Source organism: Barbus barbus (assembly GCF_936440315.1).
Source record: "Barbus barbus genome assembly, chromosome: 31".
NCBI lineage: Eukaryota > Metazoa > Chordata > Actinopteri > Cypriniformes > Cyprinidae > Barbus > Barbus barbus.
Genome location: NC_136759.1, coordinates 24,557,680 through 24,576,723, shown reverse-complemented (window position 1 = coordinate 24,576,723; position 19,044 = coordinate 24,557,680). Strand labels below are relative to the sequence as shown.

Below are 19,044 nucleotides of genomic sequence, written 5' to 3'. Positions count from 1 at the left end.
TACCAACTCGTTTAACACAGTGGCCAGTCAATAATTCTTATTTTGTTTGCGCGTTTACAAATGACACGTTTCTTTAAAAAACAGCATCTCTGTCCATATATGCAAGGAGTTACACTAACTTTAGCAGCTCCTGATGTGGACAGACAGCTGAAATCGCCAATCACTCAGACAGCAGTGGGACAAACGCACCAATCCCCCCATGATGAAGCGCTGGGGACAGAAATAGACACCGAGAGGCTTGAGTCGAGGCTCTGTGCTTTCCAGTGGACTGCGGTGTCTTTCAACCCTTTTCCCCTGGTCCTTTACTTTGCATTTCCACAAAATGGTCATTAAAGTCTTCCTGGCATCCTCCTCGGGATCGACGGCGGTAAGAATCTGGAGCAAGTGTGTTAATGTTCAACAGGTCACTTCTCTGAAGCGCTTTGATTGTGTTTTATACAGACTGCCGAATGAATCTATAGATAGCTCAAAGCATATTAGCAGTGATCAGCGGTGGATGTATTTTAAACTCTTAAATAAAAGCTGGTTTAACTCAAGTCAGTTTAAATAATCCTGAGTGACCTAATAACAGTAGCAGCTCCGGCAGTTTCCTTAAATATCTCTGAGATCACATTCCAGACTACAGCTATTCCTCTAAACATGAAACTTCCAGAATTGATTTCAGTTGCTCATCAGAACGAATGTTTATTGGCAAATATGTTTATTTATTGGCTTGTGTGTGTTTTTAGAGTTCATTAATAGTGCTAATGATCTAATCTTGTAGTTTTATGAACAAAAAAATCGAAGCTACTTTGATACAATCATGTTTTAACAAGGTAGCGAGCTGGGAGTTTTAACAATTCAGAAATGTTCAATCTGTCCCTGAACCATAAATTAGCATTCAAGTGAGTGTTACAACATAGAAAGTTGTAACACACCAGATTAATTGTTCGATTTTCAATTTATTGTGATCATTATTTGAAATAATTAGAATAAATTGTAACAGTTTTTACTTTTTGCACAAATATTGACCAGTTATTGATATTTTTTCACATATACAGTGCCGCTTGAAAATTTGTGAACCCTTTAGAATTTTCTATATTTCTGCATAAATATGACCCAAAACATCATCAGATTTTCATATAAGTCCTGAAAGTAGACAAAGAGAACCGAATCAAACAAGTGAGAGATAAATATTTTCTTTGTCATTTATTTATTGAGAAAAATGATCCAGTGTTACATATCTGTGCGTTGCAAAAGTATGTGAATGGATTAGCAGTTAATTTAAAGGTGAAATTAGAGTCCATCTGTGCAGAGGTGTTTTCAGTCAATGTCAGTACTCGACCTGTTTTAATCAAAGAACAGGGATCTATCAAAGTCTGATCATGTTTGTGGAAGTGAATCGTGTCACGAACAAAGGAGATAACTGAGGACCTCGGAAGAAGAGTTGATGTTGCTCATCAGACTAGAAAAGGTTACAAAACCATCTCTAAAGAGTTTGGACACCAAAAATCCACAGTCAGACAGATCGTGTACAAATGGAGGAACTTCAAGACCACTGTTACCTTCCCGAGAAGTGGTCGACCAACAAAGATCACTCCAAAGCAGAGCGTGTAATAGTCTGCGAGGTTGCAAAAGTTCCCAGGGTAACTTCTAAAGGCCTTTCTCACATTGGCTAATGTTAATGTTCATGAGCCCAGCATCAGGAGAACACTGAGCAGCCAGTGTTGCAAGAAGATAGCCACTGTTCTCCAAAAAGAAAATTGCTTGCTAAAGATCATGTGAACAAGCCAGAGGACTATTGGAGAAAGGTTTAATGGATGGATGAAACCAAAATAGAACTTATTGGTTTAAATGAGAAGCTATTATGTTCGGAGAAAAGAACACACTGCATTCCAGCTTAAGAATCGTATCCCATCTGTGAATCATGGTGGTGATAGTATCATGGCTTGGGCCTGTTTCACTGCATCTTGGCCAGCACACAAGTCATTCTACCAAAGAATGGTTAAAGAAGAATAAAGTTAATGTTTTGGAATGGAGTCAAAGTCCAGACCTTAATCCAATTAAAATGTTGTGGAAGGACCGAAGCAAGCAGTTCATAGAAGGAAACCCACCAACATCACAGAGTTTAAGTGGTTCTGCACTAAGGAATGGGCTAAAACTCCTACACGTTATTGTGCAGGACTGATCAGCATTTACTAGAAACTTTACCTTCAGTTACTGCAGCAAAAGGGGGTCACACCAGATACTGAAAGCAAAGATTCACATACTTTTGCAACGCACAGATATGTAACACTGGATCATTTTTCTCAATAAATAAATGACAAAGAAAATATTTATCTCTCACTTGTTTGATTCGGTTCTCTTTGTCTACTTTCAGGACTTATGTGAAAATCTGATGATGTTTTGGGTCATATTTATGCAGAAATATAGAAAATTCTAAAGGGTTCACAAACTTTCAAGCAACACTGTATATATATATATATAGACCAGAATGACATTTTGTTCTCATGAGGTGTCTTTATCTCCGTACTAATATTGTAAATGTCAAAAACCTACATGTTTAATTTCTATTTTGCAGTAATTAATGCACTTCTTATATTAGAGTTTAGGGATAAGTGTTACATTTCAAAGCAATGAATAGTGCAAAAAACTAATTGATGTAAATAGTGCAAACAAACAAAACAAAAACAAAACACTGAGTTACATTTGTTAAAGCATAATGTGTTACACCTAAAATGTTACACTGCAAAAAGTTTAACTAACTCATAAATCAGTCAATCAATCATTAAAGCATGCAATTCACAATCAATTTAAGTTAACTCAATCAAAAATAACTGTTATAACAGCTAACAGTGACAACAGCAGTAGCATACATTTAGCAAGTAAAATGTAAAGCAGTGATCATTTTAAAATAATAGTTACCACATTTTTTGTCAAGCTGCAATGCATGCTGGGAACTTGCACAAAACTGAGCAAGATCAAATTGTTTGTTCAGTTGACTCACTTGACTCAATTTGGAAAGTTAGGACAACAGGTTTTGAACAAATACTTGAGTATCTAAGTAAGGTCAACAAAACAACTTTTGTTACAAACCTTCTTAGTGTATTCTTGTTCAGTCCACACACAAAAAAATATTTGACTTGTCCTACTAAAAAAAAAAAAAAAAAAAACCCACCTCAAGAAAAAAGATGAGGTTGAGGATGAGTGGTTTTGAGATATTGAACTTCAAGGTTTTTCCATTCTATATACTTTGTAGATAACTTTTTGTTTTCAAAATAAAAGTCCCAAAATGTTCACTTAAAACCTAAAAATGAAAACATCACATAATGTAAATAAGCTGTCACAGAATGTGAATAACTCAATTGTGACAAAATTGTCAGCAAGAACCTTATAATTCCAAGGCGACTATTTATTTGATCTGTGTGTGTTAGTCTTACACGTGGAAAATGTCAGCCTATACATGATCTCTTTTTGTAATGATTATGGGTCCAGTAGAGGTACGTTATAACCCTGTCTGGTAAGGGTTTTTCTATGTGGTAATTTGACATGTAAGAAACACGGTATAGCATCTGATCATTATTTTAAGATATCTACTAAAGTTCACATACATTTATTATCTGGAATGTGTTTTGAATTTGGAGAAATGTTGAATGTGGAGAAATTTAGAAAATGTTGTTTTTTCTTGGGATTCATGTCAGTACTCTGTTATTACCAATACCACAGATCAAAAAGAAACAGCAAGATGTTGTCGGGTTTCTTGAGGCACTTAAAATCGATTACACACAGCTGGACATCGCTTCAAACGAGGACAACCGGATGTGGATGAGGGAAAATGTCCCTGGAGAAAAGAAGCCCACCAATGGAATTCCTCTTCCTCCACAGATTTTCAATGAGGAGATGTATTGTGGGGTAAGACCCTGCTAGAACCGAGGTTACCATAAAACTGCTCTTCTAAACATTAGAATCACAATGCGAGTCAAGATTTTGTGTTTATCCAGGTTAAGAGATGTAAAATCCATTTCATAAAACATATTCAAAAGAGCCGTACTTCTAAAAACGGGAAAAGAATGATCATTTTCAAACCAGAAGAACCATTTACATAAATTAGTCTCCCAAGCTGACCTACACATTCATGATGGAGCAGCTGTATTAAAACCTTGTTTAGCGTCATCATTCAGGTCTATAAGGGATGATTCCAAAATTACTGATATCATTTACACCCCTTCACCCTTAAAACATAATTTCTTAAATCCTTATTTCTGTTGAACACAAAATGAGCAAAAGTTGTGTGCTGTATTTCATGTCTTCTGAAACCTTAAGTTGGTGTGTTTCTGCGATACACACAGGGAACTTATTTGTTTGCAATACCTGGAAACCACAGAATATTTGATGTAGTTATTGTATTGTATGGCTTCATAAGATTTTAAATATAGTGCAAAGTCTACATCCAAGTTTTGAATTCTGTCTTTTGAATTTTACAGAAATGACATTGTGTTGCTACCTTAATTGCTATAAAATGCTAATAATAGTTTCCTAAATTGCAGGACTATGAAACATTCTTTGAAGCCAAAGAGGACAACACAGTTTATGAATTTTTGGGTCTGACACCTCCACCAGGATCTAAGGTTGTATTTCTGTGTGTTTCCTTTTCATGTTTGACATGAACGTTAAAAATATATTTGGTATCATTTTAGCCCTCAGCTATCAAATGTTTGAATCAAATGTTGAAATAATAGAAGTAGGGTAAAAAGTCTCAAAACACTCTTTGTCCACTTTGATGTATGTAGAATAATTCATATAAATTCACATTGAAATATCAAATCAAATAACTGTAAGTGCAATAGCTCAAACTTCTTGCAATCTTCTAAAACAAGGAAAAAAAAAACATTACCAGAGAATCAGAATCAGAGGGGTCTTTGGTGGTGAATGGATAAACACCGGTGAAGTGATTTCCTATCGGCTGTAGAATTCTGTACATCTGTTTTCTTCCTTTTAGCATTTTTGGTGAAACTTTCCCTTGCTGACATGCAGCGATGAAATTGATTCTCCACTGTTTTAATAAAAATCTCTCTTGGTGCAGGAGGCACAACAAGCTGAAAATGCACAAAAGCTTCATAACGGATCTTGCACAGAGGAACATCTTGATGATGACACAACAGTAATATCCGATCATTTAAAAAAAAATCATATTTAACTGATATTCACTTTCAGTGCATTTCCAGACACATCAACACTGCACTTTACTGTATGCCCCTCATCTACTTTTCGAATCAGCTGGGTTGTTGTTCACCTGTCTATTATAACCTAACTTAACACCTAGGCTATGTTTGGATTAGTATACACAGCATTTAACTTTTGTTAGTGGAAGTTAATAAAATACAGTTGTGCATTATAGTTCACATTGCATTAACCAATGTATTAACAGGTATTTTGATTAAATGTAGAAATTAACATTAAGATTAATACATATTGTAGTATTGTTATGTAGTTAACTAACATTAAAGTGATAGTTCACCCAAATTTTGTCATCATTCACTCCCCCTCATGTTGTTCACAAAGGAAGATATTTTGAAGAATGATGGTTACCATAGAATGGAAGTCAGTGGCTACCAGCAACTGTTTGGTTACCAACATTCTTCAAAATATTTTCCGTTGTGTTCAGCATCGGAAGAAAGTACCTCATTCGGGTTTGGAACAACATGAGGATGAGTAAATGATTGTAAAGTGAAATATCTTTAACAAAATACAATGTAAATTGCTAGTATTCCATTCCAAGCATAGCCTCATATAAATATAGCATGCTGTTCCTGTTAATCCACTGCATTTGCGTTGTGTTATTAATCACATTTAATCAGGCATGCTTTCTCACTCTTTCAAATACTCAAGTTAAAAGGATTGCAGTTACTTTATATTTGCAATCATGTGATTACTTGTACTTACACATTTATGTTGTATATACAACTATGTAATTACAACCACTGTCTTGAAAGAAGAATGCATTTTTCAACACTGCAAACCGATTGATAATGTCCATTTTACATGTAGTTTGGCAACATTCCCATTGTCTAATGCAACAAACCCTCTTTTCACTTTTCGCCGGTGAATGTTCCTCCAGTTCATTAACTCATGCCTGTTTTCATCCTAAGGGTCCAGTTCTAAAATGACCTAGGAACCCATGGTGCCATATCCTGTTCTGTCAAAACAGATTTAATTTGTCTTTTCCTGGGATGCGCTGTTTGTTCTTCTAGAAAAAAGAAATCGTAGAGGCTGAGCAGAATGGAGATGCACACACAGCAGAGCTGGAAGAAGACGATCCAGGCAAGAAGACAGAGACAGAAGCTCAAGAAGACAACGCCGAAGAAGAGGAACCGGCAGAAGAAGACGAAGAGAGTGTAACTGACCATTAAAACTCCTGTTTAACCCTCATTCCTCCTCATACATCGCCTGTTTCCCCATAGCAGCTCATTCTTCTTCCATATAATCTCATCCTTTGCTTCATCTATTAACCTCCAGGTTTTTTTATCCAGGTTCTCTCCCATGCAACTGAAATTAAGACCTAACTCTCTGCTTTAACATCTCCTCTCTTGTAGTTTGAGTCTTGCTAGTGTTGAAAAGTGTGGCTTGCAAGATTATTGTGGATTTTATGGTGTTTATTCAGTAAATGTGTTTTTCTGCCTGATGCAATTTGCTCATTTTAATATTTAACTTTCTTTTTGACAGAGAAAGATAGCTGAGGAGGAAGATCAGGTAAGAAAAAAATATCCTGTATGTCTTGATCATTGTATAACAACATAATAGATAGATTTGTTTTGGAGAATGAGTATTGTAATTAATACATTTTAAACATTTAATGCACTTAACCCTTGTTCCAGGATTAATATGTGTTCCAGTGGTCTGATTTTGTTGATTTACCTTAAAACTATTAAAAATTGTGCTATTAAAAGTAATTGTAATAGTAGAATTATGAATCTTTTAGAATTATGTATATTTCTATTCTGACTGAAACATTTCTTTTTTTCTATGACTCACAGGAGGAAGGAGAAGAGGACAGGGTAAGACTGAAATCTATATATTTTGTCTCTTAAGAAGTGATTTTAACAACATTGGCCTTAGTCTTTATACTTCAAGAAGATTTATATTAGTCTGTGACTTCATTCAAAATGAAAGTATTGCTCTTTCCCAAAAAATGTGTGTATCACAAGGTGGAGGGACAGTTGTCTCTTTGCTCTGCCAAACAGTGGAAGTCATTCATCAAGAAACAAGAATTGCTTTATTTGAATTTTGTCAATGTGTTAGATGTGTTTGGAGTTGTTCAGGATTCTCATGGTCATGGAAATCCGGGAAATATCAGAGAACACTTATGGTTTACAGGCCTAGAAAAGTCATGGAAATTAGTCAAACAAACACACACACACACACACACACACACACACACACACGTTGGTTTTTGTGGTTTATGGGGACTCTCCATAGGCGTAATGGTTTTTATACTGAACAAACTGTGTGTGCTATTGCCCTACACCAACCCTACACCTAAACTTAGCCCTCACAGGAGACTTTGTGCCTTTTAGGTTTTCAAAAAAACACCATTTAGTATGTTTTTTAAGCCTTTTGAATTACGGGGACATAGGCAGTGTCCTCATAAACCACCTTCATATTGTAATACCTCTGTCATACCCATGTCATTATACAAATTTGTGTCCTCATAAACCACATAAACATGCACACACACACACACACACACACACACACACACACACACACACATACTTTTAGTGCATACGGTATATTATTTATTATTTTGTTCTGCCTAATATTTAATAGATATTTCTTGTTGTGAAAGTTGGTGTAAATCTTGCCCACAACTCAGTGTGAAATATCAGTCTTATTTAAGACATTTGTGTGTTTATTAAAATATATATATTTTTAATCCTTTAAGAAAGATCCAGGAATCATGAACAAATTTCAAATATCACGGAAAAGTGTTTAAATGATCTCTCGTCAAAAATTGTCAGGTTGACAGTTAAAAATGCAATTAATCGCTTGTCAGAAAGATCATTAAAGAAAAAGCTAATGTTCGCTATGCATTGTTGCAGGTTGAGGACAACCATCTGGTCTCAGAGGTGATTCTTGTTCTAGAATGAACAGATTGTAGATCTGGAGTGTGTTTAACTCTACTATTCTCTCCCATCCATTCCTGCATCCATGTTTTGTTTTTTTTATGTCTCCCATCTGTTTCTCACAATCAGTCATTTACTCAAAGCATTTTTTCTTGGAAGGCGACTCGTTTGCAATGGGTTTTGCCTGTGCTTCACTTCCCTTCCCCCTTTTCCTTACAGGTGTGATAGATGCATTTCTGTTTTTAAAAGCCTTTTACTTGAAAAGGTCTTCATCAAAACAGTTCTTCAGAAAAATTTTTGTTCTTTTACTGTTTGCAGTTACTAAAATAGCAAACAGGAAAAATATGAATCATCATTCATTAGGGTGACGCCTGTTCCGCAGATCCAACAAAAAGTACAAGTTCAAGATGCACTGAATTCGGTAAAATGCATAGTCTAATAAACTAGTTTTATGTTGCTTAATTATATTTAGCAGACTGAATAGATCCTGTGGAGTAGATTTCATCTCACACGCACCTGGGCAAATTGAGTGCCCGTCACAGAACCGGTCACCATTAACAAAGCTTATTGATGATTTACATCATGTTGTCATCTAATCATCATCAATAATTAATAGTAGTAATATACTGTAATGGTTTATGTTGATATTAAATATCAGACACCATTCTGATATTTAATGCCCACTTGTCAAAATCCAACCATAGACAAAAATCCTGCACTATATTGATATTTTTATTGAATGTACAGCTTTAATAAGCATAATATAGGACATATGTATGCTGTAGGATGTATTATACATTCAACTTTAATTGCTGGCCAATAATATTTTTGGATGGTATAACAATCAGGCAGTTGAGATTTGCTATAAGTACATCCTTCTTAACGTGAGTGCACGGAATGTATCTGATTTTTAACTGAAGGCTTTTTTTATCAATATAAGTAATGAATGATACCAATGACAGTCTGATGTGTTTTGAACACAAAGCTGGAAAGTACTGAATTCAGTTAATCCATTCTATTTCTTTTGTCCAAATTCATCAAGTTAAAAGCTTCTTTCTATCCCTTCTTCTCTCTCCCCACCTAGGCAGAAGATGATTTGGTGTCTGAGGTAACTTGGGTTTGATGAGCAGTGTCTCACCGTCTCTGTTGTTGTACTTGTGATTTGCATTTTTTCCCCTCATTTGGCCACTGATTTTCCTCCATTGTTCCTTCTAACCTCCTGTTTGACTTCTCTCCTCTAGCTGCCTCCCGCCAGCCTTTCTTCTCTCTCCATGTTTCTTCAGTTGCATGCGTCTCTTCAGCTTTATCTCTTACATTCCTCTCAGCTCATTCAGTCTATTCTCCCCTCTAGGAGGAAGAAGAGCTCAGAGAGCTTGAGGTAGATTGATACGTTTTCCCTTTCCTTTAAGACTTTGTCCCTGTATTGATTCTCTTTTCTTTCACCTTTGTGCTTGTTTTTTTTCTAAGTGCACAAGATATCCGTTCACTGCTAGCACCTGTATTGTCAGTCTTGTAGTGTTTTGGACCAAATTTAATATACCAGAGACATAAGCAATACTCTCAAGCCCATCAGTGTATCATTCATACAACATGACATAAATTTAGTTTATTTAGTTTGGAAGTAGGGGTCTAAAAAAATCAGTTAAAGTTAATTACATGCAACTAACCCTAAAGAAATTCCTAACCCTATAGTAAATACATGCAAATAATGAATATTCCTCAGTAAAATAAACTACTGTATTTTATACTGTTTATAGCTGTATTTTAATAATTTCATAATTGATTGTAATTTCTATTATACTAGCCGCTGTATTATATGTTCATTTCTTATCAACAGTAAAAAGGTTGAGATTTTAAATGTATTTTTATAAAGACTTTTATTCAGCAAGGATGCATTAAATTGATCAAAAGTAATAAAGTCATTTTAATTCAAACTCTATTTGAAAGAGATGTTGTTCTTTTGAACTTTCTATTCATCAAATAATCCAAAGTTTCGACAAAAATATTCAGCAGATGTTTAAAAGTGGGGTAAGCGATTTCTAGAAGCCAATGTTGATATTTGAAATCACCAAAACAAACACGCCCCTACCCCAAAAAGTGTCTTGCCCCTATTTTGATAGCTCCGCCCCACACATACGTAGCCTACGCAAACCAGGCAACGATTAGTTCTGTGAAACAAAGCAAAACCAATGTTACACCGTGTCTAGCTACACACAACAAAATACTATAGAAGTCATTATTTTCAGTGATGCTGTCTACACTGGATGCTGCGCGGTTCGACATGACAAATCCCCGACAGAAAACTGTTCTATTTATGACGTGCTGACACAAATTTCAAATTATTTTCAATGGTCGCTTTATCGCGTCTAATGTAGCTGCTGCGGCACACCGCGTCCAATGTAGACACGGTGTTACTCACCTATCGAGAAGAACCAAAGCAACCTCGGTGTCCGATCGCAGGCCTTCTGCTCCTTGAGTTCTCTCCAGCGCTGGAAAGCTGATCCGATATTTACACGGGTCCTACTTCTTTCCTTATCTTTCCGCAGACGTTTTCCTCTTTTGTTTTTTATCCGCCATCTCTATCTTTCATTCTCTCGGCCGTTCACTGAACGCTGTCTCCTCCATATCATGAGTAGACACGCCCCTTACTGCTGATTGGCTGCAAGTTTGTTTTGGTACTCGGCTCCAACTCAGTTTTCTAAAGCGTTTTTGAAAAATTACATACCCCACCTTTAATCGGCATATTAAATAATAAGAAACTTATTTAAAAAAGATTAAAAAATCGTAAGGAACCTAAACATTTGAATAGTTAAAGTAGTTATTCTAACATATTTTTGAATAAGTATAAATCATACTAAAATGTCATGTACCAAATTTCACATTTCACAATGTATCACATTTAGTAAAGAATTGGAATATTCCTAGGTATACATAACGTGCACACTTTTTGTATTTTGTATATATTTTTTTCTAAATGTGATTATATGCTAACGCATATTATCAAGAAGTTTCTAAAAATAAAATAAAATAAATGCTACTAAGTACAAAGGCAAATAATCCTGACTGCACATATTAATACCTTTGAATACTAAAGCAATCATGTTGCACGAAGATGGCACATGATCAGGAAATACTGCGGAACAGATTTACTCACATCAGCCACATGAGCACTACTCGATGTGTGAAAGCAAGTGCACTAACCAGCTATTTGATTTGATTTTTGTGACATAACACATTATCGTTTTTATTGCTCACATTCGGTTGCAGTGTACTTTGCAGACCATCTCCATGATCATCACCTGCTCTCCCTTACACTCAGACATGCTGCTTAGCTCTCTTACCTCTCTGGATTCTCTCTTTCTTTTCACCCATCCAGTCATTCCAGCCCTCACTTATGTTACAGGAGGAGAAATCAAGAAAGTTCTATCCACTTGCTGTCACTTTTCAGATCTTTCTTTACTGTGGAAAAACACACATACTGTATATCCAGCCAAACTCTTTTCCTGTTCTTTAGTACATTTAGCTCAGATAACTTCATTCTGGGTGTAGCATAACCTTCTACCTCAGTAGCTGTTTCTGTCAGTCAAATACATTGATGCATTAACTTCTGTTTTAATACTGAATTCCTTCATCGCAGGAGGAAGAGGAACATGCATCAGAGGTACTATAGCATATCTTGGCTCATTTTGGCATGTTGTGGTCGGTGGAGATCGGTGCACCGGTGCATGTCATCAGTTGTGTTTCAGATCTTTCAGACGGACTAGATCAGTGGTTTTCAACCAATACTTACAGTCGGACCATAGTATGGCTTAAAATAATTTTAAATTCCACAAAACGAGGTTAAAAATAAGCTAAACTGGCTAAATTTCCACATATTAAGGTCTTTAAAAAAGTCTTAAATCAGAGCGTTAAATGTTCCATGCTTTGCAAAAAATGAACGTCTTCCTTATTTTTTGTTTTCCAATACGAATGTCTAAACCTCTTTAAATCAAGATACATTTAGCTGACTGAAATGAAGTCTTTAAAAAGCTGAACTGAATTTTGTGAGTTTATACTTAAAACTTAAAATATCTGTTTATGAGGAAATGTGTTTTTCCTTTGTATTAAGTAGATTTTTCTTAGCCTGTTGGCAGATAGTCGTTCTTGTTTTAATCATAAATTCTAAACTTAATTTTGATCAGTTTCTCAGAAAACAAGACTTCTTTATCTAATGTCATTTCGCTTCTCGAGTAATTGTATCTTTATTTAAGAATCTTTAGACATTTGCAGTGGAAAACAGCACAAAAAAATCCTGAGGAAGAACTGTTTTGCTGTGTGGTAAGAAGGTACAGTAAAACTTATTTCCATTTTCTGGTGGTTGGGAGCACAAGTATTCAAGCCTTAAGCATTTTGCTTATAATGGAATAATGGAAAAGTAATCTGTTTGAAGTTGTATTTTCCACCTTTGAAGTGTTGAACTCATTTTCTGTTTACAGAACATATTGGCATATTATTTTCCCTTCAACTTGGTCTTAAAAAAGTCTTTAAAAGTCTTAAATGCACCTGAAAATCTTCAGAAACTCTTGGACAAGTGTTATATACTGTACACTGGATAAAATGTTTTGTTGAAACAATTTTCATTCAGAAATTGCTTAAAATCTGCCCCTATTATGGATTATGAAAGGTTCATATTTTGGTTTTGGGAGTCCCCAACAACAGGTTGACGTGCATGCAAGCACTTTTATTGTCTTATAATACAAGTGTGCAGGCGATATGCTAATGTTTCATGTTGACGTCAACATGAAGCGGCTTGGGATTGGTTTTAAATGATTCCGTGTCGACTCTTTCTTTTGAGCGACAATGACTTTATACACAATGCACGTTCAGATTTAAAACATTGCAGGATGTTTTCATTCACTGTGTTACACTGCATGAAAGGTAATTTTCAAAAATCCATAATAGGGGCACATTAAAATGAATAATTTATTATATTATATAATATAATAACCTTCTATAATAATGTCTTTGAGAACCACTGGACTAGATACTTGCATCTGAATAAGTTTTGCCTTTATATTTGTGTCACTAAATTGCTTGATTAAAAAAATAGTCAAGCAATTTAAACTTATTGTTACAGTGTTTAAAGCTGCTGAAAATGATTCGCTTTTTCAATATTACAAACAGAATATCCCTGTTATCTTAAAGGAGTCACTGATATAGGCATCCACTGTGGTCTGTGTGATTTTTTTTCAGGTAATTATTTCAGATTTCTTTGAAGTATCAACTTTGGCTGAAATCTTTCGCCTAAATTGCTTAGAGAAAATAAAGGAAAAAACCCCCAACTCAAGTGAACTGACTTCCTATAAAGGCACACGTGTTAGCCAATCAGGAAACGTAGATGTGCTGCTCTACCTGTCAGTCATTTTGCGTGTACAAGTGTTTGGGTGGGTTTTGGAAACAGAATATGTAGTGATCTAATTGACTTAACACTGACAGAAAGCAGCAGGACGACTAACGTCACTTACAGCAGCTTTAACAAATACCACAAATATAAGATACTTTTGAAATATTTTTATTGAACACTTGAACAGTTTAAAATGTTTGCTGAGTCCTGTGTGTTCAATAAAGACATAAAAAGTATTTATTCTAGGTGTTTTGTTTAATCAGAGTTGGTGTATTATTAGAACCTAACAAGTTTTGTCATTTATTTGTTACTTTGTTTTAAATATATTTCTATTAAAGGTGCACTTAGTATTTTTTTGGTGGTTTGTTTGTTTTGCTGGCCGATATGACAGTGTTCTTGGTTCTTGGCAATGTCATGCAAATATTTTCGGTTACAAATGTCATTATAGAAATGTGCTATCATCATGTCTTTAGTTTGAAGGCCCATGATGCAGAAAATGCATTGGTCAATGTGCATCATAGAGTTTGTTGAACAAATGTAATCATGATGTTATTGCATTAAGATCAAGACCATCAGCATGCAATACGCATTGTTGAATTGAGATAAGCAGGATATGAACTCTGCTCTTTCAGGATGGCATGGTTGACATCCAGAAGGGAAGGCAATGCAGTGAATGGTGTTTTGATGTGGAGTATTGTTTACCAATAAGAGCCAGGCTATACCAAAACAGTGAATAAAACTCTTGAATTATGGAATTATGGCCAAACATGTTATACAGGAAGCATTTATAGCACATTTAGGAACAATATGCAATTAACTGTGTGATTGCTGTCATTCACAGGAAGACTAGTGCTCTGAAGCTGAGGATTGGACCTGGATTTTCCCACACAGGTAATACAAGTGTTTTTTCAGTCTTCTCTGCCTCTTGGTGGCGTTGTAGGATAGCATTTGCTAGAGTATAAAACACAAGTGTTCAGGATCAGTCAGCCTGGTGAATCAAGGACAGTTGACTGCTTAAAAGAAAAGTCCTGTCAGCAATGCCTTGCTTATGTATCTTTAATTTGATTTAACCTTTAAGACAGAAGAGTTCATTGAGTACTATGAAAAGCTACTGTAAATTGAATAGCTTCAATCTTTATTGATACTAAGCATATTAATTCATGAAATTCAGTGTTCAGAAATGTGTCCCTCACACTCACTGTGAATAACATGAGATCTATCGAAGTACTGCTTTTCAGTTTACAGAGAAAGACAGCAAAAATACTGTTTAATTCTAAGGAAATTGTGACTTGTACGACAGGTTGAAAATTTGTTAGAAAAAAAACTTGACTAACATTACAAGTGGGCCTCAGAAAACTGATGTACTGAGAACTTAAACAGTAATACGTAGTTTATAATATGGATAATTTACATCCAGCTGGTCATTGTTTTAAAATAAACCATAACAGAGTGATCAGGACTCTGATGGAAAGCAAAGGTATTTTATTTATTTATTTTTGTGATAATGACCAGCCAGTTGTACATTATACTTTTTACACTTATTACATTTATTTATTACACTTATTTATTTATTTATTTATTTACTTATTTTTGTGATAATAACCAGCTGGTTGTACATTATACTTATTACACTTATTACATTTATTTATTACATTAATTAAATAATTAGTTAATTTATATATATATATATATATATATATACACAGTCCCCTCCAAAAGTATTGGATCAGTGAAGATAAAATTGCTCTGTTGGCTGTGGAGTCAAGACATTTGCAAATATAATTAAAAGATGAATATGAGACAAAACTACAGAATGTCACATTTTATTATTAGCCGTTTCAAGAAGTACATGTTTTACCAAATAAAAAAAACAGCACTTTTAGAGTTCATCCCACTCATTGATGTGAGCAGAAGTATTGGGACAGTTGAACATAAGGCAGATATAAAAGATTAAAAGCTATTATTTAGTTGCAGATCCCTTGCACACAATCACAGCAGTGAGTCTGTGACCCATAGACATCACCAGACTCTTGGTCTCATCCTTTGAAATACTTTTCCCAGCCTTTAATGAGGCCAATTCCAATTGTTGCTTGTTTTGGGGAGTTTCTGTCTTTACTCTCCTCTTCAGCTGGTGAAATTCATGTTCAATCAGATTTAAATCTGGAGATTGACTTGGGCAATCAAAGACTTTCCATTTCTTTGCCCTTATAAACTCCTTGACTGAACTGGCAGGGTGTTTTGGGTCATTGTCCTGATGCAATATGAAGCACTTCCCAATGAATCTGGTGGCATTTTCTTGAATATTGGTAGGCAAGATGGTTTTGTACCCTTCCAAATTCATTCTGCTACTGTCATCATACATTAAGTCATCAGTAAAGTTGAGAGGGCCTGTTCCAGAGACAGCCATGCATCCCCATGCCATGACACCACCTCCATCATGCTTTACAGATGAGGCTGGATGCTTGGGATCATTGCAGTTCCCTTTTTTCCTCCACATTTTTGCTTTCCCATCACTTAGATAATGGTTCATCTTTGTCTCTTCGGTCCATAAACACAGTTCCAAAACTCTTCTGACTCACCTTTGTGCTTTTTTGCAAACTCTAATCTTGCCTTTCTATTTTTGGTGCTGGTCAGAGGTTTGCATCTTGCTGTGTAGCATCTGTAATTCTGTGTCAAAGTCTCCTGAGGACAGTAGATTGTCAGAGCATCACCCCAGCTTTCTGGAAGTTGTTGGTGATTTTACAGACACGTCTTTTAGGATTCATTTTCACAGCTTTTATGATTTGTCTGTGATCAACTACTGTTGTTTTCTCAGCCGATCAGGTCGTTGTTGGTTGCTGGTGGTTTCCAAACTCTTGATTCCTCCATGCCCTTTGTTTTTGCTAGAGCTCTAATTGACTTCCTCTTTTCTTTTAGCATCCAAATTGCTAGCTTTTCTCTCAAAGTCAGCTCCCTCATCTTCATCCTGGTTTGTGTGTGTCATCATCGAATGCAAGATTCAGAATACAGAAGTAATGGATATAACTGATACGACACATTCCCTGCTTTTAATATCTGAAGAATTACTGCAACAGGACACAGCTGATCACTTAGAAAGACCTGTGAGGCAACTGTTCCAGTACTTATGCTCACATCAGATAGAGGGATGAAACTCTAAAAGTGCTGAACTTCTTAGCTGGTAAAACATCTGTGTTGAATCACCCAATAATAAAATGTGACATTCTGTAGTTTTGTCTCATATTCATCTTTTAATCATATTTGTAAATGTCTTGACTCCACAGCCAGCAGAGCAATTTTGTCTAGTTTACTGTTCCAATACTTTTGGAGGGCACTGTATATATCTATATCTATATCTATATCTATATCTATATATATATATATATATATATTGTGATAATGACCAGCCCGTTGTACATTATATGGCTACTTGAATAAAAACATGGATGTGTAATATATAGTTGAGTTACTGTCTTGAATCAGAAGGTGGCAACAATTATATCTTCCAGTATGAAAAGAGGGAGAGAGAAAGAGTATAGCACCGGAAAGTTGCAGTCAAATGGTCATTTTTTTCCCAAATATGTTTTTTTATTCATATATTTTAATTATTCTTATATTTCTAGAATATTAACAATATTATTAGTATATGTTTACATTACTGAAATATATATTTACAGTAATGCCCTTACAATCAATTCCTAGCAGGCAAGTGGGCTGAACCATAAATAAATGCATAGACATGCTGGTTGTGAAGTCATAAATATGAATTATGTATAAATAATTGAACATGTACTTTTACTGTTTTGATGAATTGTCTTTGTGATGTATTGTTGAAGTGAACAACATGCAATAGCATGACGATTAGAAAAGTTCAAAAATCTTGTAACCAGCAATTTTAAAAGTACACTGAGATGTTAAATGTCTCATTACACTGTGATTTGAGGAGAAAATAATTCCTGTTGACTAAATTTAAATGCTCACGTGAACTTGTGAAATATTTTATTTGATGCATATTTCTGCTGCAGTCCGTGGCAGGGTTTTATAGGTCAGCGAATAAATGCATGGATCAGCATTTGAATGTCAAGCATGATTTGTTGGTCCGCCATTAATCTTTTGCATTGAAGGTTCTGGGTTCTGACCCGCTATAAAATAGCTATTTGTAGTAAACCAAAGGTCAGTGAATGTCAAGGGTGGCGACACATTTGTTAGGATTTTGTTTTGTGATTTCATAAGAACAGATAGATTCGTCTGAGAGCTGCGAGAGAATATTGCAGCTGTCATTTTTGGACACTAATAACAAGTGGAACTTTCACTCGGCAAAACATTAAAAATGACACACACTAAGGAAATGAAAATCTTCTCTACAATTGAAGATGATTTTTACACCCTGCCTCAAGCTATTTCATAAAGTGCTGAGGACAAAATTGGCCGTGGTCGTGAGTCACACTATAAATGATTTAAACTCTCTAAAACACATGCCTTCAAGGCTTCTATTGTAAGCATATTACTATAAACACATTTTCCATTTTTGATCTTATTTTGTGCTTTATATTTCAGCTTGAAGTGACACCCCACTTGCCCTAGAGCCATCAAAAATTGCCCACAAATACCTTCACCGCAGCTTTTCCCAAGCCAAATGAAATACCACTGCACTGGAGAATATGCACTCAGGACCCCAACTTCAAGCCTCCATGATAACTGTGCCTTTTTGAGGTTGCAAAAATGCCTTTTTATGCTAAAGTTGCTTCATCTTAAGTGGCGAGTTTCAAGTGAATTTAAAGGGATGTTATTTTTTCTTACTGTACATATGGAAAATAGCTTATTCTACTACTTTTAAAACTAATATTTTGTGACTTTGTTCTATAGAATCCCAAATAGTTGTTCCAAACCACTCAAACGTGTCAAACTAATACTTACAAATACCTCTCTGCGTGTCTTATATTATGAAGTACACTACCAGTCATATTTTGGACACACACTGTAAAAAAAAAAGTTGAGCAAACTTAAATTTTTAAGGCAACGAGCTTCAGCAGAATTTTGTTTTCTCAACTTATTTTTGTAGGAGATTTTTGAGTTCTCTTAACTTTTTGTTGTATAAACTTACAAGTTGAGAAAACTCAAAAATCTGCTGAAGCTGGTTGCCTTAAACATTTAAGTTCTCTCAACTTTTGATTTTTTACAGCACTGTAAAAAAATAAGAAAAAAGTTGAGCAAACTTAAAAATTTTAAAGCAACCAGCTTCAGCAGATTTTTGAGTTTTCTCAACTTCTTGTTTTAAGTTTATGCAACAAAAAGTTAAGAGAACTCAAAAATCTGCTGACGCTGGTTGCCTTAAAATTTAAGTTTGCTCAACTTTTTTTTTTTACCGAGCACTTTGCCACAGTGCTACATGCTAAAAATAGACTGAATTAATAGGAAATTATTAGTTGTAAACTTTCAGATGGTTGGAGAAAAATCCCATATGTTGTGTTGTGAAAGACCGTGTGCTCGATCAAATTCGTCAAGCACTTAGCCAAGCTAAGCTAGCCATAAGCTATCTTTTGTAGATGCTAACATGAGCAG

At 35.2% G+C, this 19,044-nt stretch overlaps 1 protein-coding gene across 1 annotated transcript; it reads left to right on the top strand.

The window, feature by feature from the left end:
• The first annotated feature begins 204 nt into the window (after nt 1-204).
• Nucleotides 205-18,670, top strand: LOC306851813 (adapter SH3BGRL-like). Its single transcript, XM_079388260.1, has 10 exons — nt 205-367; nt 3,706-3,891; nt 4,527-4,607; nt 5,063-5,140; nt 6,231-6,374; nt 6,703-6,729; nt 7,014-7,034; nt 11,740-11,763; nt 14,327-14,376; nt 18,040-18,670. Exons 1-9 carry the CDS (start codon nt 323-325, stop codon nt 14,333-14,335), a joined length of 615 nt encoding a protein of 204 aa, XP_079244386.1. The 5' UTR covers nt 205-322; the 3' UTR covers nt 14,336-14,376; nt 18,040-18,670.
• Nucleotides 18,671-19,044: the final 374 nt, after the last annotated feature.

What these genes read in the sequence shown, in the direction of transcription:
- LOC306851813 (XM_079388260.1), top strand. Translation starts at nt 323, where the DNA reads ATGGTCATTAAAGTCTTCCTGGCATCCTCCTCGGGATCGACGGCG. An exon ending in CCTCCTCGGGATCGACGGCG is followed by an intron (nt 368 to 3,705) that starts GTAAGAATCTGG and finishes CCAATACCACAG; the next exon opens with ATCAAAAAGAAACAGCAAGA. An exon ending in CAGAAGAAGACGAAGAGAGT is followed by an intron (nt 6,375 to 6,702) that starts GTAACTGACCAT and finishes TCTTTTTGACAG; the next exon opens with AGAAAGATAGCTGAGGAGGA.